The sequence below is a fragment of the Salmo trutta genome, chromosome 12 (assembly GCF_901001165.1).
Source record: "Salmo trutta chromosome 12, fSalTru1.1, whole genome shotgun sequence".
NCBI classification, from domain to species: Eukaryota; Metazoa; Chordata; class Actinopteri; order Salmoniformes; family Salmonidae; genus Salmo; species Salmo trutta.
The window spans coordinates 44,843,013-44,865,951 of NC_042968.1; the positions used below are offsets into that span (position 1 = coordinate 44,843,013).

Here is a 22,939-nt window from a genome sequence, read left to right on the forward strand (position 1 = left end):
TATGGGAATGCCCTTTGAATCCAAGGTGAGTTCAAAGGTAATCACAACTGTGATCTGGATTCATTTCCACTTGAACAGAGTACACAACAACTGTGATCTGGATTCATTTCCACTCGAACAGAGTACACAACAACTGTGATCTGGATTCATTTCCACTTGAACAGAGTACACAACAACTATGTACTTGTTGAACAGCCAGCGTGATGTCCTGCGTTGTTTCTGGATCTGATAAATGCATGATGTTGAGACTGATTGATCTTCTTGGAACAATGACATTGATTACACCATAAGTTTACCTTGTGGAACAATACAAAGTTACTGAATTCAGTTCAGTACAACTATAAAATACTGCACATGAACTACATGGATTAAAAGTGAAGACAACAGAGAGGGACAGCGTATGTAAAAACATTTATTGGTTGAGGACGTATTATAGTTGACATGGCCTTTTTACCAGGCTTGGTGGTTAATATTAACAGTCCAGCTTCCTACTTCCTCTACTCTTTAGTCCAGACATGGAGTTTCAGCATACAACAAAATAAATCCCTCCGCATCAGTTACTTTACATTCACTTGATACACACAGGTGTGTGTGTGTGAGACGGTGTGGAATGTGTGTGAGGGTAAACATTTTGAGATGGTCAACTATAACAATATACATGATTAAGATCAGAGTATGGACAGAGCAGAGCAGAGCAGAGCCAAGTTACTATAGCCTGGGTTACACCCTATGGGCCCTGGTCAACAGGAAGTACACCATATAAGGAACAGGGAACCATTTGGGATTCAGACATTATAGTATAGCAGACAGCATCACTCCAAATAACCTTAGTCAACCAATCACATCGCTCTATCCCACCCACAGAATCAAGGCTGGCTGACTGGCTGGTTCACCAGATATGATTAGGAAATGAAACATGACCATACTATTGGTCCAGACAAACCACATGATCTCAACATGATGACTTCCTACTCCAGATTACCACATTAACACCACATAGGACCAGTTTCCCGGACACAGATTCAGCAGTTTTGGTCCAGTAGGATTCATGTGAGTCCAGGAGGCCAGCCTGTAATTAAGTAATAAGGCCCGGGGGGGTGTGGTATAGGGTCAACATACCACGGCTAAGGGTTGTTCTTATGCACGACGCAGTTTGGAGTGCCTGCACACAGCCCTTAGCCGTGGTATATTGGCCATATATCACAAACCCCCAAGGTGGCTTATTGCTGTTAGAAACTGGTTACCAAATTAATTAGAGCAGTAAAAATGAAATGTTTTGTCATACCTGTGGTATACGGTCTGATATACCACGGCTGTCAGCCAATCAGCATTCAGGGCTTGAACCACCCAGTTTGTAATTCTCTATAAATGGTGTCAACATCAGGCTGTATTTTGTCTGTTTTACAGCAGGCTAGTGTTCTCAGGAGAATCCAGCTGAGTTTAACACAGCATGTTTTCTTCCATAGTGAGTAGCATGCCAGGGCTAGGAGCCTGTTCCAGACCACTCAGTGTGTGGTGTGTAGCTCTCTCCTGCCTCTCTCTCATTGCCATGGCATTCCTTCACACAGACACTGCTCCACTGACGGCCATCACCGTCAGCAACAACAGCCCAGCAGAGAGAAGGAACACAGTGCACATCAAATTTAAAAAGTGTAATGAACCCAGTTGTTTTCTGGGTAATCTAACCTACTCTCTGACAGGATGTGTGTAATCTAAAGAGAATATAGTGACATGGAGTTATATCTCCTCACAAGTCCAGTATGTATTAGTCTTTGGCATGGTTCAGTATCGGAGAAGCCCATTGGTTGAGCTGACGTTCACGCCAGACCAATAACAGGACAGCAGAAGATCAAGTCATGGATTAAAAACCTCATCATATTTACTTGGTTAAATAACATCCACATATGTTTCCCAGTGACATAAAGAGGGACATAAAATAAACCCATTAAATCTGAGTAAGTCTGAATCGATTAAAAAAAACTGTTGAGATTGAAAGAGAACCACCGTATCATCAATTGTAAGACTTTTTAAATTCTTTAAGACTTTAAATTCTTTACGACAGTATTAAAACATCTATAAACGTTCTTCAGGGCTTGAGACTTTTTCAGAGAAGCAGCTGTTCTCATCCACTCCTCAGAGTACCCTACAGCTGCACAAACCCACCACATCCACCCCAGGAGGCTAAACAGACAGCCCTACCAGATGAACCAGTCTGCTAGAGGTGACCAGTGGGTCCTGACTCTCTCTTCCCCCTGTCTAGGAAGCACAGAACCAAGAGCTTTCAGAACCAAGAGATACAGCAGTCTAGCTAGGGAGGCCTGCCCCGTACCACTGTAGGGGTTAGAGGTCAGGGCCCTATACCACTGTAGGGGTTGGAGGTCAGGGCCCTATACCACTGTAGGGGTTAGGGGTCAGAGGTTAGCGTAGCATGTTTAAGCCCATGGTTACTTGGTTAGATTACAGTACTGTTCATGTTGCTCTAAAACACAGGAGAAAAAAAAACAGAAAAGAAATCATTCAGAGAAAAGAAAAAAGAAAGCGCCTGAAATTAACTGAAAAAAACTAAACAATAAGATGTACAGCTGTAGATCTAACAATAGTATAATAAACAATAATAATAACAACATGTGTGTATAGATATGTAAGTACTAGAGGAGAGGGCTATTCCAGTTATTTCTCTTCTTCTCAGATAGATGATGTTAGCTGGGTCTCAAATGGAACCCTATTCTCTATAGTGCACGATCATAGCCCCTAGGGCTCTGATCAAAAGTAGTACACTACATAGGGAACAAGGGTGCCATTTGGGACCTAGTCCCTGTCTGGTTGAGGGCGCCTTGCTCCGGGTTTTGGCACAAGACTTAACGTCCACACGCACGCCACGGTGAGATGAGACCAGGGGATTGGCTGAAAATGTATTCCACACGGCGAGATGAGACGACGGGACAGGCTGGGAGACATGACAGGCTCCGCCCCTTACTGGTCCCCCTCCACTCGCCTCTTGCGGACTGGAGAGAAGACAGGAAGAGGAAAGGGGAGGAGGACAAGGAGGAATTGTACAGTGAGATAGAGACTTGCCCAAAACACAGCAGACAACATGGTGATCAAACAATCCTAAAACAGTCCCCTGCTGGTCACAAGAGACAGAAGATAGTAGAGGTCGACCGATTAATCCGAACAGCCGATTAATTAGGGCCGATTTCAAGTTTCCATAACAAAAATCGGTAAATCGGTATTTTTGGACACCGATTTCACGTTTTAAAAAAAAATATATATATTTTTTTTTACACCTTTATTTAACTAGGCAAGTCAGTTAAGAACACATTCTTAGTTACAATGACGGCCTAGGAACGGTGGGTAAACTGCCTTGTTCAGGGGCAGAACGACAGATTTTTACCTTGTCAGCTCGGGGATTCAATCTTGCAACCTTACGGTTAACTAATCCAACGCTCTAACCACCTGCTTTACATTGCACTCCACGAGGAGCCTGCCTGTTACGCGAATGCAGTAAGAAGCCAAGGTAAGTTGCTAGCTAGCATTAAACTTATCTTATAAAAAACAATCAATCATAATCACTAGTTAACTACACATGGTTGATGATATTACTAGTTTATCTAGCCTGTCCTGCGTTGCATATAATCAATGTGGTGCGCATTCGCAAAAAATGACTGTCGTTGCTCCAACGTGTACCTAACCATAAACATCAATGTCTTTCTTAAAATCAATACACAAGTATATATTTTTAAACCTGCATATTTAGCTAAAAGAAATCCAGGTTAGCAGGCAATATTAACCAGGTGAAATTGTGTCATTTTGCGTTCATTGCACGCAGTCAGGGTATATGCAACAGTTTGGGCCACCTGGCTCGTTGCGAACTAATTTGACAGAATTTTACGTAATTATGACATAAAATTGAAGGTTGTTCAATGTAACAGGAATATTTAGACTTAGGGATGCCTCATAATATGTAGTAAAACGTTCAGGTTGCAGTATAAGTATATGTTTTCAGAAGTGCTGTGTGACAGACTTTGTGCCTTAAGGCTCTGTATCTGTCTGCTGTACGGTGTGATAAACAAGATACATAATGAAGATACTGTCCACACGCCAATTTCATCCCACCAAATTAACCTATAAACCGACAAGCATGACCAGACAGATGTATTTCCATCGGCTTTTCTATTTAAAATCATTTTTTATAATAGTTTTTATATTAAATCGTCCAAAGCCGAATACTACCGGCTAAAGGAAACCCTGATAGGGACACAGAGGACACGTCAAAACAATGCTTCTTAGACCTGTACTCCAGTAGATCAGACAGGACAGAGGGGAGGAGAGACCTGTACTCCAGTAGATCAGACAGGACAGAGGGGAGGAGAGACCTGTACTCCAGTAGATCAGACAGGACAGAGGGGAGGAGAGACCTGTACTCCAGTAGATCAGACAGGACAGAGGGGAGGAGAGACCTGTACTCCAGTAGGTCAGACAGGACAGAGGGGAGGAGAGACCTGTACTCCAGTAGATCAGACAGGACAGAGGGGAGGAGAGACCTGTACTCCAGTAGATTAGATCAGACAGGACAGAGGGGAGGAGAGACCTGTACTCCAGTAGATCAGACAGGACAGAAGGGAGGAGAGACCTGTACTCCAGTAGATCAGACAGGACAGAAGGGAGGAGAGACCTGTACTCCAGTAGATCAGACAGGACAGAGGGGAGGAGAGACCTGTACTCCAGTAGATCAGACAGGACAGAGGGGAGGAGAGACCTGTACTCCAGTAGATCAGACAGGACAGAGGGGAGGAGAGACCTGTACTCCAGTAGATCAGACAGGACAGAGGGGAGGAGAGACCTGTACTCCAGTAGATCAGACAGGACAGAGGGGAGGAGAGACCTGTACTCCAGTAGATCAGACAGGACAGAGGGGAGGAGAGACCTGTACTCCAGTAGGTCAGACAGGACAGAGGGGAGGAGAGACCTGTACTCCAGTAGATCAGACAGGACAGAGGGGAGGAGAGACCTGTACTCCAGTAGATCAGACAGGACAGAGGGGAGGAGAGACCTGTACTCCAGTAGATCAGACAGGACAGAAGGGAGGAGAGACCTGTACTCCAGTAGATCAGACAGGACAGAAGGGAGGAGAGACCTGTACTTCAGTAGATCAGACAGGACAGAAGGGAGGAGAGACCTGTACTTCAGTAGGTCAGACGGGACAGAAGGGAGGAGAGACCTGTACTTCAGTAGGTCAGACGGGACAGAGGGGAGGAGAGACCTGTACTCCAGTAGGTCAGACCTGTACTCCAGTAGGTCAGCCAGGACAGAGGGGAGGAGAGACCTGTACTCCAGTAGGTCAGACAGGACAGAGGGGAGGAGAGACCTGTACTCCAGTAGGTCAGACAGGACAGAGGGGAGGAGAGACCTGTACTCCAGTAGATCAGACAGGACAGAGGGGAGGAGAGACCTGTACTCCAGTAGGTCAGACAGGACAGAGGGGAGGAGAGACCTGTACTCCAGTAGGTCAGACAGGACAGAGGGGAGGAGAGACCTGTACTCCAGTAGATCAGACAGGACAGAGGGGAGGAGAGACCTGTACTCCAGTAGATCAGACAGGACAGAGGGGAGGAGAGACCTGTACTCCAGTAGATCAGACAGGACAGAAGGGAGGAGAGACCTGTACTCCAGTAGATCAGACAGGACAGAAGGGAGGAGAGACCTGTACTTCAGTAGATCAGACAGGACAGAAGGGAGGAGAGACCTGTACTTCAGTAGGTCAGACGGGACAGAGGGGAGGAGAGACCTGTACTCCAGTAGGTCAGACCTGTACTCCAGTAGGTCAGCCAGGACAGAGGGGAGGAGAGACCTGTACTACAGTAGGTCAGACAGGACAGAGGGGAGGAGAGACCTGTACTGGACATGACTGCTGCCCTGGCTAGGCCTGGTTAGGCCCAGGGCTTCAGACAGGACAAGAGGAGAGAGGCCCAGGGCTTCAGACAGGACAGGAGGAGAGAGGCCCAGGGCTTCAGACCGGACAAGAGGAGAGAGGCCCAGGGCTTCAGACCGGACAGGAGGAGAGAGGCCCAGGGCTTCAGACCGGGCAGGAGGAGAGAGGCCCAGGGCTTCAGACCGGGCAAGAGGAGAAAGGCCCAGGGCTTCAGACCGGACAAGAGGAGAGAGGCCCAGGGCTTCAAACAGGACAGGAGGAGAGAGGCCCAGGGCTTCAGACAGGACAGGAGGAGAGAGGCCCAGGGCTTCAGACCGGACAAGAGGAGAGAGGCCCAGGGCTTCAGACCGGACAAGAGGAGAGAGGCCCAGGGCTTCAGACCGGACAAGAGGAGAGAGGCCCAGGGCTTCAGACAGGACAGGAGGAGAGAGGCCCAGGGCTTCAGACAGGACAAGAGGAGAGAGGCCCAGGGCTTCAGACAGGACAAGAGGAGAGAGGCCCAGGGCTTCAGACAGGACAGGAGGAGAGAGGCCCAGGGCTTCAGACAGGACAAGAGGAGAGAGGCCCTGGGCTTCAGACAGGACAGGAGGAGAGAGGCCCAGGGCTTCAGACAGGACAGGAGGAGAGAGGCCCAGGGCTTCAGACAGGACAAGAGGAGAGAGGCCCTGGGCTTCAGACAGGACAGGAGGAGAGAGGCCCAGGGCTTCAGACAGGACAGGAGGAGAGGGGGAACAATGTCAAACGGCAGGAAAGAAAGGACTAGAAGGACTAGAAGAAAAGTCCTTCTTCAAGAAGAGCAGCTGAATGTCGTCCTCATCAAAGCCCTGGGCATAAAACAACATGAACCAAACCCACCCACCCTCTGCGTCACCATGGAAACAGCTGTAAATGTGTCTTTGAAACGGTATAATTATGATATAACACTGTTACGGTAACCCTGTCAGACTGACTGTAGTATAATATACTGTGTTACGGTAACCCTGTCAGACTGACTGTAGTATAATATACTGTGTTACGGTAACCCTGTCAGACTGACTGTAGTATAATATACTGTGTTACGGTAACCCTGTCAGACTGACTGTAGTATAATATACTGTGTTACGGTAACCCTGTCAGACTGACCGTAGTATAATATACTGAGTTATAGTAACACTGTCAGACTGACTGGATACATGACATAATAAGGGTGTACATATCATACCCTGAACCCAGCAGCTGAGTGATGGTGTGTGTGTGTGTGTGTGTTCTTACTCAGGTCATTGTTCTTGGTGATAGCAGCAGCAGCTCTAGCCCGTGGGCCTTGCTGACAGAAGAGAACCCAGCAGTGTGTGTGTGTGTGTGTGTGTGTGTGTGTGTGTGTGTGTGTGTGTGTGTGTGTGTGTGTGTTCTTACTCAGGTCATTGTTCTTGGTGATAGCAGCAGCAGCTCTAGCCCGTGGGCCTTGCTGACAGAAGAGAACCCAGCAGTGTGTGTGTGTGTGTGTGTGTGTGTGTGTGTGTGTGTGTTCTTACTCAGGTCATTGTTCTTGGTGATAGCAGCAGCAGCTCTAGCCCGTGGGCCTTGCTGACAGAAGAGAACCCAGCAGTGTGTGTGTGTGTGTGTGTGTGTGTGTGTGTGTGTGTGTGTGTGTTCTTACTCAGGTCATTGTTCTTGGTGATAGCAGCAGCAGCTCTAGCCCGTGGGCCTTGCTGACAGAAGAGAACCCAGCAGTGTGTGTGTGTGTGTGTGTGTGTGTTCTTACTCAGGTCATTGTTCTTGGTGATAGCAGCAGCAGCTCTAGCCCGTGGGCCTTGCTGACAGAAGTGATAGCCAAACTTCACTATGCTGTTGTTGTCCTCCAGCATCTTAGCCATCTCCATCTCTACTGAAGTCCCCAGCTGCTGCCTCTGTACACACACACACACACCGTCAAGAACCACACACACACACACACACGTCAAGACTCCTGGTGAAGTCAACAGCCAACAGTTTCAAATAATCAATGTATCAGTGTTTTAGTGCAGTGTGTGTGTATTTAGTGTGAAGTGTGTGTATATTTAGTGTGAAGTGTCTGTGTGTATGTGTTACCTGGTTGTCTATCTTGATCTCAGTGAGTGTGTGTGTGTGATGTGTGTGTGTGTATATGTGTTACCTGGTTGTCTATCTTGATCTCAGTCAGTGTGTGTGTGTGATGTGTGTGTGTGTGTGTGTATATGTGTTACCTGGTTGTCTATCTTGATCTCAGTCAGTGTGTGTGTGTGTGTGTGTGTGTGTGTATATATGTGTTACCTGGTTGTCTATCTTGATCTCAGTCAGTGTGTGATGTGTGTGTGTGTGTGTGTGTGTGTGTGTATATATATGTGTTACCTGGTTGTCTATCTTGATCTCAGTGAGTGTGTGTGTGTGTGTGTTACCTGGTTGTCTATCTTGATCTCAGTGAGTGTGTGTGTGTATATGTGTTACCTGGTTGTCTATCTTGATCTCAGTCAGTGTGTGTGTGTGATGTGTGTGTGTGTGTGTATATATATATATGTGTTACCTGGTTGTCTATCTTGATCTCAGTCAGTGTGTGTGTGTGATGTGTGTGTGTGTATATGTGTTTCCTGGTTGTCTATCTTGATCTCAGTCAGTGTGTGTGTGTGATGTGTGTGTGTGTGTGTGTATATATATGTGTTACCTGGTTGTCTATCTTGATCTCAGTCAGTGTGTGTGTGTGATGTGTGTGTGTGTGTGTATATGTGTTTCCTGGTTGTCTATCTTGATCTCAGTCAGTGTGTGTGTGTGATGTGTGTGTGTGTGTGTATATGTGTTACCTGGTTGTCTATCTTGATCTCAGTCAGTGTGTGTGTGTATATATATGTGTTACCTGGTTGTCTATCTTGATCTCAGTCAGTGTGCGTGTGTGATGTGTGTGTGTGTGTGTGTATATGTGTGTTACCTGGTTGTCTATCTTGATCTCAGTCAGTGTGTGTGTGTGATGTGTGTGTGTGTGTGTGTATATGTGTTACCTGGTTGTCTATCTTGATCTCAGTCAGTGTGTGTGTGTGTTGTGTGTGTGTATATGTGTTACCTGGTTGTCTATCTTGATCTCAGTCAGTGTGTGTGTGTGATGTGTGTGTGTGTGTGTTACCTGGTTGTCTATCTTGATCTCAGTCAGTGTGTGTGATGTGTGTGTGTGTATATGTGTTACCTGGTTGTCTATCTCGATCTCAGTGAGTGTGTGTGTGTGATGTGTGTGTGTGTATATGTGTTACCTGGTTGTCTATCTCGATCTCAGTGAGTGTGTGTGTGTGATGTGTGTGTGTGTATATGTGTTACCTGGTTGTCTATCTTGATCTCAGTGAGTGTGTGTATATGTGTTACCTGGTTGTCTATCTTGATCTCAGTGAGTGTGTGTGTGTGAGTGTGTATATGTGTTACCTGGTTGTCTATCTTGATCTCAGTGAGTGTGTGTATATGTGTTACCTGGTTGTCTATCTTGATCTCAGTGAGTGTGTCGTTGTCTCGGAGAGCGTCCACCAGGGCGGCAGCACCAGCGCTGGTGATGAAGTTAGACTCGAGGTTGAGACTCCGCAACGACTTGTTCTCCTTCAGCATCTCACTCATCGCCTGGGGGAGTAGTTAGGAGTGGGTTGGAGCAAAACCCTGCACACACTTCTGCCCTACTCACAGACAAGACACCCAGACAAGACACCCAGACAGACAGACAGACAGTGACAAGACACCCAGACAGACAAGACACCCAGACAGACAGAGACAAGACACCCAGACAGACAGAGACAGACACCCAGACAGACACCCAGACAGACACCCAGACAGACAAGACACCCCCAGACAGACAGACAAGACACCCCCAGACAGACAGACAAGACACCCCCAGACAGACAGACAAGACACCCCCAGACAGACAGACAAGACACCCCCAGACAGACAGACAAAACACCCCCAGACAGACAGACAAGACACCCACCACAGCGATGGGGTCGTTGCTCCGTGTGGCGGCGAGGCTGAACTTCTTGACGTGTGTGTTCCTCTCCATGGCCTTGGCAAACTCCTTCAGCGTGGGAATAGGAATGTTCTGGAACACCAGGAAAATACAGGGGAATCACAACGTGTCTCATTGTGTGTGTGTCAGTGCGTTTATATATATATATATATATATATATATATATGTGTGTTTAAGTACCTTGATGTTGTTGAGGTTAACCTCCGTGAGCGCAGCGTCGTTGTTTTTTATCCTCTGCAGAGTGTCGTCTACGTTAGTGGGGTTAGGAGGCTCATCAAACACTGGGTTCATCTTCTCCCCCTTCACCACGTCTGGTGAGAAATATATTCATCTGTATCCATCACACTCATTTATATAGGAGGACTGTAGTCACTAAACAACCAGAAATATATTCATCTGTATCCATCACACTCATTTATATAGGAGGACTGTAGTCACTAAACAACCAGAAATATATTCATCTGTATCCATCAATCACACTCATTTATATAGGAGGACTGTAGTCACCAAACAACCAGAAATATATTCATCTGTAGTGTAGCGGTTAAATGGCGGTAACCGTGTTTACGTTGTTATGTTGGGGTTAGTAGTGTAGCGGTTACATGGTGGTAACTGTGTTTACGTTGTTGTTATGTTGGGGTTAGTAGTGTAGCGGTTACAGGGTGGTAACCGTGTTTACGTTGTTGTTAGTAGTGTAGCGGTTACATGGTGGTAACCGAGTTTACGTTGTTGTTACGTTGGGGTTAGTAGTGTAGCGGTTACAGGGTGGTAACCATGTTTACGTTGTTGTTAGTAGTGTAGCGGTTACATGGTGGTAACCGAGTTTACGTTGTTGTTACGTTGGGGTTAGTAGTGTAGCGGTTACATGGTGGTAACTGTGTTTACGTTATTGTTATGTTGGGGTTAGTAGTGTAGCGGTTACATGGTGGTAACTGTGTTTACGTTGTTGTTATGTTGGGGTTAGTAGTGTAGCGGTTACATGGTGGTAACTGTGTTTACGTTGTTGTTATGTTGGGGTTAGTAGTGTAGTGGTTACATGGTGGTAACTGTGTTTACGTTGCGGTTACGTTGGGGTTAGTAGTGTAGCGGTTACATGCTGGTAACCGTGTTTACGTTGTGGTTTCGTTGCGGTTACATTGCGGTCATGTGGTTTCATGGCGGTTGCGTTGTGGTTCCATGGCGGTTGCGTTGTGGTTCCATGGCGGTTGCGTTGTGGTTCCATGGCGGTTGCGTTGTGGTTCCATGGCGGTTGCGTTGTGGTTCCATGGCGGTTGCGTTGTGGTTCCATGGCGGTTGCGTTGTGGTTCCATGGCGGTTGCGTTGTGTTTACATGGCGGTTGCGTTGTGGTTACATGGCGGTTGCGTTGTGGTTCCATGGCGGTTGCGTTGTGGTTCCATGGCGGTTGCGTTGTGGTTCCATGGCGGTTGCGTTGTGGTTCCATGGCGGTTGCGTTGTGGTTCCATGGCGGTTGCGTTGTGGTTCCATGGCGGTTGCGTTGTGGTTCCATGGCGGTTGCGTTGTGGTTCCATGGCGGTTGTGTTTACATGGCGGTTGTGTTTACATGGCGGTTGTGTTGTGGTTCCATGGCGGTTGTGTTGTGGTTCCATGGCGGTTGTGTTGTGGTTCCATGGCGGTTGTGTTGTGGTTCCATGGCGGTTGTGTTGTGGTTACATGGCGGTTGTGTTGTGGTTACATGGCGGTTGTGTTGTGGTTACATGGCGGTTGTGTTGTGGTTACATGGCGGTTGTGTTGTGGTTACATGGCGGTTGTGTTGTGGTTACATGGCGGTTGTGTTGTGGTTACATGGCGGTTGTGTACTCACTGTTGTATCCTCCGTCTTTACTGCTGGTTCCATCGTAACTCTGGGTGCTGGTCACCAGGGTATGGACACCTAGGATCGCTGTGGACAAACACACAACAACAGGCTTAGTGTGTGTGTGTGTGTGTGTGTGTGTGTGTACACCATGGGACAAGCCTGGCTGACAGCGTGTATGAAAGACTCCTGTATTTAGCATTTAGCTGTCCTTAGAGAGACTGGGGACAGTAAGATACACAGACCTTTAGCTGTCCTTAGAGACAGAAGACAGACTGAGGACAGTAAGACACAGATCTTTCTAACGCAGCGAGAGAGAAAGGCCGTGTGTGTCTCTGTCTCTAAGACAACCTACCTACCCCCTCCCCCTTACCTGCCAGGTCACAGAGCTCAGTGTCGGTAGCGCTGGACAGGGCCTCTTCTAGTTCCGGGTCAAGGGTCGTTACCACTTCCTGACGAGACTCGATGGGCCGCTGCTTGGGAACAAATGCCTTGCCTACAGGGAGAGGCAGAGCGAGAGGGAAAGATCGAGAGAGAGAGGGAAAGGGAGAGAGAGAGAGAGAGAGATGGGAGAGAGAGAAAGAGGGAGAGAAGAGTGAAAACCTGATTAGGCAGATGTATCCAACTTCCTGTTGACCCTCTGGTCTCTTCTGTACGGGTCATTCCCCAGCTGACACAGGAAGGACCACAATGCACTGCAGAAGCGATGGCGGTCTGCCAGAGAACCAATGTTTATTTTTAATGTCCAGAGAGACAGATGAACAATCACCACTGTTAATAAACTCATCAATATAGTCAATACTGCATATGGCACAACAACCAATATGTTAGTAGTAGCTGGAGTTAAAGGGAGTCAGATAAACTCACTGACATCACTTTTATGTCTCCGCGTGCAGTTTGAAGAAAGTTGCTAACTAGCATTAGCGAAATGACGAAGTCTATGGGTATCTGCCGCTAGTTAGCTCTAACTTCCTTCATACTGGACACAGACATAAAAACGGTATCCGCAAGTTAATCTGACTCTGGGGACGTAGATAAAGGGCGTCATTGTTAAAATCCCAAAGTAGCCCTTTAACTTGGAGATGGTTCGTTTTCTCCTCCCCTCTACAGCAGTGCTTCAAAAACTATTTGGGATGTTAAAACGCTTTCAGTGTAAACTGAAACTACTAAACCAAATACAAAATGGATATCGTTTTTTAATAGCCTATAATAACAATAATCTTTGAGAACTTCCAATTACCAAAATAAAAGCTAGACAATCAGATCGTCATTGATTTTGTTAATATGTTTGGATCATAAAAACACAACATTAGCCATGTCAAAATGCGTAGAATTGTAGGAAATTAGCTTTAAAACCGCTAAAAGTTTCTTGACCGCCGAGATGTGGGCCTCAAATTTTCTTGCCCGGGGCCCGGATAGAATTCAGCCGTACAGACGCCCCTTTTTTCTCTCTCTCTCGTTCTACCACCCTTTCTCACCCCAATTTCATCATATCCAATTCCAATCTTGTCTCATCGCTGCAACTCCCCAACTGGCTCGGGAGAGGCGAAGGTCGAGTCATGCGTCCTCCGAAACATGACTTGCCGAAATGAGCTTCTTAACACCCGCCAGCAGCCGCACCAATGTGTCTGAGGAAATACCATTCAACTGACGACCGACGTCAGCCTGCAGGTGCCCGGCCCGCCATAAGGAGTCGCTAGAGCGCGATAAGCCAACTAAAGTCCCCCCAGCCAAACCCTCCCCTAACGACGCTGGGCCAATTGTACGCCGCCCTCCTGGTCACGGTCAGTTGTGACACAGCCTGTGATCAAACCCGGATCTGTAGTGACACCTCAAACATTCCCTTAGACCACAGCACCACTCAGGAGCCCCCAAGACCCCTTTTGCTCCAGAAAAAAACTCTGCATTGTTACAAATAATGTCATAATAACACTCAATTTATAACAAAATTGGTCCCAATAGCCCATTCTCAAATCTACATTCAGTTTGATGTTTTGAAGAAGGCTTTTATTTATCCATTTTCTACTTAATCTTTAGTCTGTGTATATTCTTTCACCACATTTAGCCATAGGATGAAGGGGAAATGTTTGCAGTTTTTAATATGATATCTGAATGAGACTACCAAAAATCAAAATGGTACAGTGTGTCCTCCGGCCGGTAATTCAACCATGATAACACGTTTAGATAGCTGCCCGCAAAACTCACTTAGCAGCCTAAACATTTCTGTTTGCTGACATGGGCTAATTGACTGACTATCAGTGAATGACATAAGCAGAAAAACTGCTTATGCACAACCAAATTTAGAAATTGCAACTTGTGTATTCTACTTATCTAACTGTCAACAGTAAGTTGAGACCGCGACGGGAGGGTGGGATTGATCTGACGGTTGCCCATCCCTGCTATAGAGTCTAGAGTTGCAAAACCCGAGTAACTTTCTCAAAATCCCACTTAGAAGATTCCAGGATTCAGGACCCTACTGGTGTTTAACACAGGGGAGATTCAGGACCCTACTAGTGTTCAACCCAGGGGAGATTCAAGACCCTACTAGTGTTTAACCCAGGGGAGATGCAGGACCCTACTGGTGTTTAACCCAGGGGAGATTCAAGACCCTACTAGTGTTTAACCCAGGGGAGATTCAAGACCCTACTAGTGTTTAACCCAGGGGCTGCATTCGGTCTTCAACGAGGTCCGCAATGAATTTTTTTTATATTTCCTTACCATCAAAATTGGCAAAAAAAAAAAAAAAAGATCCTCTATCATTTTGAGGAATTTGATGCTCCTTGACTGTCTCATTCTGGTGTTTATTACAGCTGGACAGTCAAACTGTATGACTGTCTCATTCTGGTGTTTATTACAGCTGGACAGTCAAACTGTATGACTTTCTCATTCTGGTGTTTATTAGAGCTGGACACAGTCAACAAACTGTATGACTGTCTCATTCTGGTGTTTATTAGAGCTGGACACAGTCAACAAACTGTATGACTGTCTCATTCTGGTGTTTATTAGAGTTGGACACAGTCAACAAACTGTATGACTGTCTCATTCTGGTGTTTATTAGAGCTGGACAGTCAAACTGTATGACTTTCTCATTCTGGTGTTTATTAGAGCTGGACACAGTCAACAAACTGTATGACTGTCTCATTCTGGTGTTTATTACAGCTGGACAGTCAAACTGTATGACTGTCTCATTCTGGTGTTTATTACAGCTGGACAGTCAAACTGTATGACTTTCTCATTCTGGTGTTTATTAGAGCTGGACACAGTCAACAAACTGTATGACTGTCTCATTCTGGTGTTTATTAGAGCTGGACACAGTCAACAAACTGTATAACTGTCTCATTCTGGTGTTTATTAGAGCTGGACACAGTCAACAAACTGTATGACTGTCTCATTCTGGTGTTTATTAGAGCTGGACACAGTCAACAAACTGCATGACTGTCTCATTCTGGTGTTTATTAGAGCTGGACAGTCAACAAACTGTATGACTGTCTCATTCTGGTGTTTATTAGAGCTGGACACAGTCAACAAACTGTATGAGTGTCTCATTCTGGTGTTTATTAGAATTGAACACAGTCAACAAACTATGACTGTACGTCCATTATTAGTTGTACAGGTTAGATTTGGTTTGAGTCATTTTAAATTATATTGAGTTTGTTTCCCCCACAAAAACAACATTTCATGCATTTATTTGTTTGTACTCAAACCACGCCGCAGGACGGATTGGCCGGATCCAGCCCTCGGGCCGTATGTTTGACACCCCTGCTCTAACCCTTCCTATCTGGACGGGTCATATTGTTCTTCTAGGAAGCACATCGACTGCTTAGCCCTGACTGTCCACGTGTGTGTGTGTGTGTGTGTGTGTGTGTGTGTGTGTGTTCCAGTCTGTAATTGTATAATACAGCTATCATTTGTCTCAATTATGTCTATTTGAACTAACACTACATTAGTCAATGTTTCATGTCTCTCACACACACACACACACACTATTCTATTTCTCATTACACACATTTTCCATGCTCTCACTCTCTCTGCCTGCATATCTATACACCAGTCTCTAATTACTGTACCTAGGAATGACATCACCACCAACGAACCAGAGCACACACCCCAGAACCATATCTTAGTGGTGAACACACACAAGACATTTCCATTACTCATGTACTTGTCTTGTTTAGTTCATTTTCTCTGAGCTGTGTTGAGATTGATGTCATGATGTTTCTGCTCTGGGGTCTCTAGAGGTCGTTTTATCCATAACGCTAACTCCTAGCGGCTAATGTATATTAGTTGCTCCAACTTATTCTGAGGTCGTTTTATCCATAACGCTAACTCCTAGCGGCTAATGTATATTAGCTGCTACAACTTATTCTGAGGTCGTTTTATCCATAACGCTAACTCCTAGCGGCTAATGTATATTAGTTGCTCCAACTTATTCTGAGGTCGTTTTATCCATAACGCTAACTCCTAGCGGCTAATGTCTATTAGCTGCTACAACTCATTCCGAGGTCGTTTTATCCATAACGCTAACTACTAGCGGCTAATGTCTATTAGCTGCTCCAACTCATTCTGAGGTCATTTTATCCATTATGCTAACTCCTAGTGGCTAATGCGTGTCTACTACAGAGGTCTTTAGCGAACACACCAACAGAGCCAGAGACAAGACACACAGAGAGAGGGGGCTAGAGAGAGAGGGGGCTAGAGGGAGAGAGAGCGAGGGCTAGAGGGAGCGAGAGCTAGAGGGAGCGAGAGCTAGAGGGAGCGAGCGAGGGCTAGAGGGAGCGAGCGAGGGCTAGAGGGAGCGAGCGAGGGCTAGAGGGAGCGAAAGCTAGAGGGAGCGAGAGCTAGAGGGCTAGAGGGAGCGAGCGAGGGCTAGAGGGAGCGAGCGAGGGCTAGAGGGAGCGAGAGCTAGAGGGCTAGAGGGAGCGAGAGCTAGAGGGAGCGAGCGCTAGAGGGCTAGAGGGAGCGAGCGCTAGAGGGCTAGAGGGAGCGAGCGCTAGAGGGAGCGAGCGCTAGAGGGAGCGAGCGCTAGAGGGAGCGAGCGCTAGAGGGCAAGAGGGAGCGAGCGCTAGAGCGAGCGAGCGCTAGAGGGCTAGAGGGAGCGAGCGCTAGAGCGAGCGAGCGCTAGAGGGCTAGAGGGAGCGAGCGCTAGAGGGCTAGAGCTAGAGGGAGCGAGCGAGGGCTAGAGGGAGCGAGAGCTAGAGGGCTAGAGGGAGCGAGCGAGGGCTAGAGGGAGCGAGCGAGGGCTAGAGGGAGCGAGCGAGGACTAGAGGGAGCGAGCGCTAGAGGGCTAGAGGGAGCGAGCGCTAGAGGGCTAGAGGGAGCGAGCGCTAGAGAGGGAGCGAGCGCTAGAGGGCTAGAGGGAGCCGGCTAGCGCTAGAGGGCTAGAGGGAGCGAGCGCTAGAGGGCTAGAGGGAGCGAGCGCTAGAGGGCTAGAGGGAGCGAGCGCTAGAGGGCTAGAGGGGGCGAGCGAGGGCTAGAGGGCTAGAGGGAGCGAGCGAGCGAGGGCTAGAGGGAGCGAGCGAGCGAGGGCTAGAGGGAGCGAGCAAGGGCTAGAGGGAGCGAGCGAGGGCTAGAGGGAGCGAGGGCTAGAGGGAGCGAGAGCTAGAGGGAGCGAGAGCTAGAGGGTTAGAGGGAGCGAGCGAGGGCTAGAAGGAGCGAGCGAGGGCTAGAGGGAGCGAGCGAGGGCTAGAGGGAGCGAGCGAGGGCTAGAGGGAGCGAGCGAGGGCTAGAGGGAGCGAGGGCTAGAGGGAGCGAGAGCTAGAGGGTTAGAGGGAGCGAGCGAGGGCTAGAGGGGGCGAGCGAGGGCTAGAGGGAGCGAGCGAGGGCTAGAGGGAGCGAGCGAGGGCTAGAGGGAGCGAGCGAGGGCTAGAGGGAGCGAGCGAGGGCTAGAGGGAGCGAGCGAGGGCTAGAGGGAGCGAGCGAGGGCTAGAGGGAGGGAGCGAGAGCTAGAGGGAGCGAGAGCTAGAGGGAGCGAGAGCTAGAGGGTTAGAGGGAGCGAGCGAGGGCTAGAGGAGGCGAGCGAGGGCTAGAGGGAGCGAGCGAGGGCTAGAGGGAGGGAGCGAGAGCTAGAGGGAGCGAGAGCTAGAGGGAGCGAGAGCTAGAGGGAGCGAGAGCTAGAGGGCTAGAGGGAGCGAGAGCTAGAGGGCTAGAGGGAGCGAGCGAGGGCTAGAGGGAGCGAGCGAGGGCTAGAGGGAGCGGGCTAGAGGGAGCGAGCGAGGGCTAGAGGGAGCGAGAGCTAGAGGGAGCGAGCGCTAGAGGGCTAGAGGGAGCGAGCGCTAGAGGGCTAGAGGGAGCGAGCGCTAGAGGGCTAGAGGGAGCGAGCGCTAGAGGGCTAGAGGGAGCGAGCGCTAGAGGGCTAGAGGGCTAGAGGGAGCGAGCGAGCGAGCGAGGGCTAGAGGGAGCGAGCGAGGGCTAGAGGGAGCGAGCGAGGGCTAGAGGGAGCGAGCGAGGGCTAGAGGGAGCGAGCGAGGGCTAGAGGGAGCGAGCGAGGGCTAGAGGGAGGGAGCGAGGGCTAGAGGGAGGGAGCGAGGGCTAGAGGGAGCGAGCGAGGGCTAGAGGGAGCGAGAGCTAGAGGGCTAGAGGGAGCGAGCGAGGGCTAGAGGGGGCGAGCGAGGGCTAGAGGGAGCGAGCGAGGGCTAGAGGGAGCGAGCGAGGGCTAGAGGGAGCGAGAGCTAGAGGGCTAGAGGGAGCGAGCGAGGGCTAGAGGGAGCGGGCTAGAGGGAGCGAGCGAGGGAGGGCTAGAGGGAGCGAGAGCTAGAGGGAGCGAGAGCTAGAGGGAGCGAGAGGGCTAGAGGGAGCGAGCGAGGGCTAGAGGGAGCGAGCGCTAGAGGGCTAGAGGGAGCGAGCGCTGAGGGCTAGAGGGAGCGAGCGCTAGAGGGCTAGAGGGAGCGAGCGCTAGAGGGCTAGAGGGAGCGAGCGCTAGAGGGCTAGAGGGAGCGAGAGCTAGAGGGCTAGAGGGAGCGAGGGCTAGAGGGAGCGAGAGCTAGAGGGCTAGAGGGAGCGAGAGCTAGAGGGCTAGAGGGAGCGAGCGAGGGCTAGAGGGAGCGAGCGAAGGCTAGAGGGGGCGAGCGAGGGCTAGAGGGGGCTAGAGGGGGCGAGCGAGGGCTAGAGGGGGCTAGAGGGGGCGAGGGCTAGAGGGAGCGAGGGCTAGAGAGAGCGAGGGCTAGAGGGGGCTAGAGGGAGCGAGGGCTAGAAGGGGCTAGAGGGAGCGAGGGCTAGAGGGGGCTAGAGGGAGCGAGGGCTAGAGGGGGCTAGAGGGAGCGAGGGCTAGAGGGGGCTAGAGGGAGCGAGGGCTAGAGGGGGCTAGAGGGAGCGAGGGCTAGAGGGGGCTAGAGGGAGCGAGGGCTAGAGGGGGCTAGAGGGAGCGAGGGCTAGAGGGGGCTAGAGGGAGCGAGGGCTAGAGGGGGCTAGAGGGAGCGAGGGCTAGAGGGGGCTAGAGGGAGCGAGGGCTAGAGAGAGCGAGGGCTAGAGGGGGCTAGAGGGAGCGAGGGCTAGAGGGGGCTAGAGGGAGCGAGGGCTAGAGGGGGCTAGAGGGAGCGAGGGCTAGAGGGAAATTATTATTTATTAATTATTTTTACCTTTATTTAACTAGGCAAGTCAGCTAAGAACAAATTCTTATTTACACTGATGGTTAACAGTAGATACTACTGGAGTGGGAACTAGACGAGGGAGCGAGCGAGGGCTAGAGGGAGCGAGCGAGGGCTAGAGGGAGCGAGCGAGGGCTAGAGGGAGCGAGCGAGGGCTAGAGAGGGCTAGAGGGAGCGAGGGCTAGAGGGAGCGAGAGCTAGAGGGCTAGAGGGAGCGAGCGAGGGCTAGAGGGAGTGAGAGCTAGAGGGCTAGAGGGGGCGAGCGAGGGCTAGAGGGAGCGAGAGCTAGAGGGCTAGAGGGAGCGAGCGAGGGCTAGAGGGAGCGAGCGAGAGCTAGAGGGCTAGAGGGCTAGAGGGAGCGAGCGAGGGCTAGAGGGAGCGAGAGCTAGAGGGCTAGAGGGAGCGAGCGCTAGAGGGCTAGAGGGAGCGAGCGCTAGAGGGCTAGAGGGAGCGAGCGAGGGCTAGAGGGAGCGAGAGCTAGAGGTCTAGAGGGAGCGAGCGAGGGAGGGCTAGAGGGAGCAAGCGAGGGCTAGAAGGAGCGAGCGAGGGCTAGAGGGAGCGAGCGAGGGCTAGAGGGAGCGAGCGCTAGAGGGGGCTAGAGGGAGCGAGGGCTAGAGGGGGCTAGAGGGGGCTAGAGGGAGCGAGGGCTAGAGGGGGCTAGAGGGAGCGAGGGCTAGAGGGGGCTAGAGGGGCTAGAGGGAGCGAGGGCTAGAGGGGGCTAGGGAGCGAGGGCTAGAGGGGGCTAGAGGGAGCGAGGGCTAGAGGGGGCTAGAGGGAGCGAGGCTAGAGGGGCTAGAGGGAGCGAGGGCTAGAGGGGGCTAGAGGGAGCGAGGGCTAGAGGGGGCTAGAGGGAGCGAGGGCTAGAGAGAGCGAGGGCTAGAGGGGGCTAGAGGGAGCGAGGGCTAGAGGGGGCTAGAGGGAGCGAGGGCTAGAGGGGGCTAGAGGGAGCGAGGGCTAGAGGGAAATTATTATTTATTAATTATTTTTACCTTTATTTAACTAGGCAAGTCAGCTAAGAACAAATTCTTATTTACACTGATGGTTAACAGTAGATACTACTGGAGTGGGAACTAGACGAGGGAGCGAGCGAGGGCTAGAGGGAGCGAGCGAGGGCTAGAGGGAGCGAGCGAGGGCTAGAGGGAGCGAGCGAGGGCTAGAGAGGGCTAGAGGGAGCGAGGGCTAGAGGGAGCGAGAGCTAGAGGGCTAGAGGGAGCGAGCGAGGGCTAGAGGGAGTGAGAGCTAGAGGGCTAGAGGGGGCGAGCGAGGGCTAGAGGGAGCGAGAGCTAGAGGGCTAGAGGGAGCGAGCGAGGGCTAGAGGGAGCGAGCGAGAGCTAGAGGGCTAGAGGGCTAGAGGGAGCGAGCGAGGGCTAGAGGGAGCGAGAGCTAGAGGGCTAGAGGGAGCGAGCGCTAGAGGGCTAGAGGGAGCGAGCGCTAGAGGGCTAGAGGGAGCGAGCGAGGGCTAGAGGGAGCGAGAGCTAGAGGGCTAGAGGGAGCGAGCGAGGGAGGGCTAGAGGGAGCAAGCGAGGGCTAGAAGGAGCGAGCGAGGGCTAGAGGGAGCGAGCGAGGGCTAGAGGGAGCGAGCGCTAGAGGGGGCTAGAGGGAGCGAGGGCTAGAGGGGGCTAGAGGGAGCGAGGGCTAGAGGGGGCTAGAGGGAGCGAGGGCTAGAGGGGGCTAGAGGGGGCTAGAGGGAGCGAGGGCTAGAGGGGGCTAGAGGGAGCGAGGGCTAGAGGGAAATTATTATTTATTAATTATTTTTACCTTTATTTAACTAGGCAAGTCAGCTAAGAACAAATTCTTATTTACACTGATGGTTAACAGTAGATACTACTGGAGTGGGAACTAGACGAGGGAGCGAGCGAGGGCTAGAGGGAGCGAGGGCTAGAGGGGGCTAGAGGGAGCGAGAGCTAGAGGGCTAGAGGGAGCGAGGGCTAGAGGGAGCGAGAGCTAGAGGGCTAGAGGGAGCGAGCGAGGGCTAGAGGGAGCGAGAGCTAGAGGGCTAGAGGGAGCGAGAGCTAGAGTGCTAGAGGGAGCGAGCGAGGGCTAGAGGGGGCGAGCGAGGGCTAGAGGGAGCGAGAGCTAGAGGGAGCGAGAGCTAGAGGGCTAGAGGGAGCGAGCGAGGGCTAGAGGGAGCGAGCGAGGGCTAGAGGGAGCGAGCGAGGGCTAGAGGGAGCGAGCGAGGGCTAGAGGGGGCGAGCGAGGGCTAGAGGGGGCGAGCGAGGGCTAGAGGGAGCGAGAGCTAGAGGGAGCGAGCGAGGGCTAGAGGGAGCGAGAGCTAGAGGGAGCGAGAGCTAGAGGGCTAGAGGGAGCGAGCGAGGGCTAGAGGGAGCGAGCGCTAGAGAGCTAGAGGGAGCGAGCGAGCGCTAGAGGGCTAGAGGGAGCGAGCGAGCGCTAGAGGGCTAGAGGGAGCGAGCGAGCGCTAGAGGGCTAGAGGGAGCGAGCGAGCGCTAGAGGGCTAGAGGGAGCGAGCGAGCGCTAGAGGGCTAGAGGGAGCGAGCGAGCGCTAGAGGGCTAGAGGGAGCGAGCGAGCGCTAGAGGGCTAGAGGGAGCGAGCGAGCGCTAGAGGGCTAGAGGGAGCGAGCGAGCGCTAGAGGGCTAGAGGGAGCGAGCGAGCGAGGGCTAGAGGGAGCGAGCGAGCGAGGGCTAGAGGGAGCGAGCGAGCGAGGGCAAGAGGGAGCGAGCGAGCGAGGGCAAGAGGGAGCGAGCGAGCGAGGGCAAGAGGGAGCGAGCGAGCGAGGGCAAGAGGGAGCGAGCGAGGGCTAGAGGGAGCGAGCGAGGGCTAGAGGGAGCGAGCGAGGGCTAGAGGGAGCGAGAGCTAGAGGGCTAGAGGGAGCGAGAGCTAGAGGGCTAGAGGGAGCGAGCGCTAGAGGGCTAGAGGGAGCGAGCGCTAGAGGGCTAGAGGGAGCGAGAGCTAGAGGGCTAGAGGGAGCGAGAGCTAGAGGGCTAGAGGGGGCGAGCGAGGGCTAGAGGGGGCGAGCGAGGGCTAGAGGGGGCGAGCGAGGGCTAGAGGGAGCGAGCGCTAGAGGGCTAGAGGGAGCGAGCGCTAGAGGGCTAGAGGGAGCGAGCGCTAGAGGGCTAGAGGGAGCGAGCGCTAGAGGGCTAGAGGGAGCGAGCGCTAGAGGGCTAGAGGGAGCGAGCGAGCGTGGGCTAGAGGGAGCGAGCGAGCGAGGGCTAGAGGGAGCGAGCGAGGGCTAGAGGGAGCGAGCGAGCGAGGGCTAGAGGGAGCGAGCGAGCGAGGGCTAGAGGGAGCGAGCGAGCGAGGGCTAGAGGGAGCGAGCGAGCGAGGGCTAGAGGGAGCGAGCGAGCGAGGGCTAGAGGGAGCGAGCGAGGGCTAGAGGGAGCGAGGGCTAGAGGGAGCGAGGGCTAGAGGGAGCGAGCGAGCGAGGGCTAGAGGGAGCGAGCGAGGGCTAGAGGGAGCGAGCGAGGGCTAGAGGGAGCGAGCGAGGGCTAGAGGGAGGGAGCGAGGGCTAGAGGGAGCGAGGGCTAGAGGGAGCGAGGGCTAGAGGGCTAGAGGGAGCGAGCGAGGGCTAGAGGGAGTGAGCGCTAGAGGGCTAGAGGGGGCGAGCGAGGGCTAGAGGGAGCGAGAGCTAGAGGGCTAGAGGGAGCGAGCGAGCGAGGGCTAGAGGGA

The 22,939-nt window shown here is 51.7% G+C and overlaps 1 protein-coding gene across 2 annotated transcripts in view; it reads right to left on the reverse strand.

Annotated features, from left to right (window-relative positions):
- Positions 1 to 1,544: 1,544 nt before the first annotated feature.
- LOC115203623 (tropomodulin-3) overlaps positions 1,545 to 22,939 on the reverse strand; it is a 59,640-nt gene continuing 38,245 nt past the window's right edge. For both annotated transcript variants that reach the window (XM_029768468.1, XM_029768467.1), the window contains exons 4-10: positions 12,105 to 12,227; positions 11,741 to 11,818; positions 10,098 to 10,228; positions 9,882 to 9,989; positions 9,377 to 9,520; positions 7,674 to 7,818; positions 1,545 to 3,005 (exon numbers count right to left, since the gene is read on the reverse strand). In XM_029768468.1, the coding sequence (XP_029624328.1) occupies positions 2,974 to 3,005; positions 7,674 to 7,818; positions 9,377 to 9,520; positions 9,882 to 9,989; positions 10,098 to 10,228; positions 11,741 to 11,818; positions 12,105 to 12,227 (761 nt within the window). In that variant the 3' untranslated portion in view covers positions 1,545 to 2,973. The remainder of the gene's footprint in view (positions 3,006 to 7,673; positions 7,819 to 9,376; positions 9,521 to 9,881; positions 9,990 to 10,097; positions 10,229 to 11,740; positions 11,819 to 12,104; positions 12,228 to 22,939) is intronic.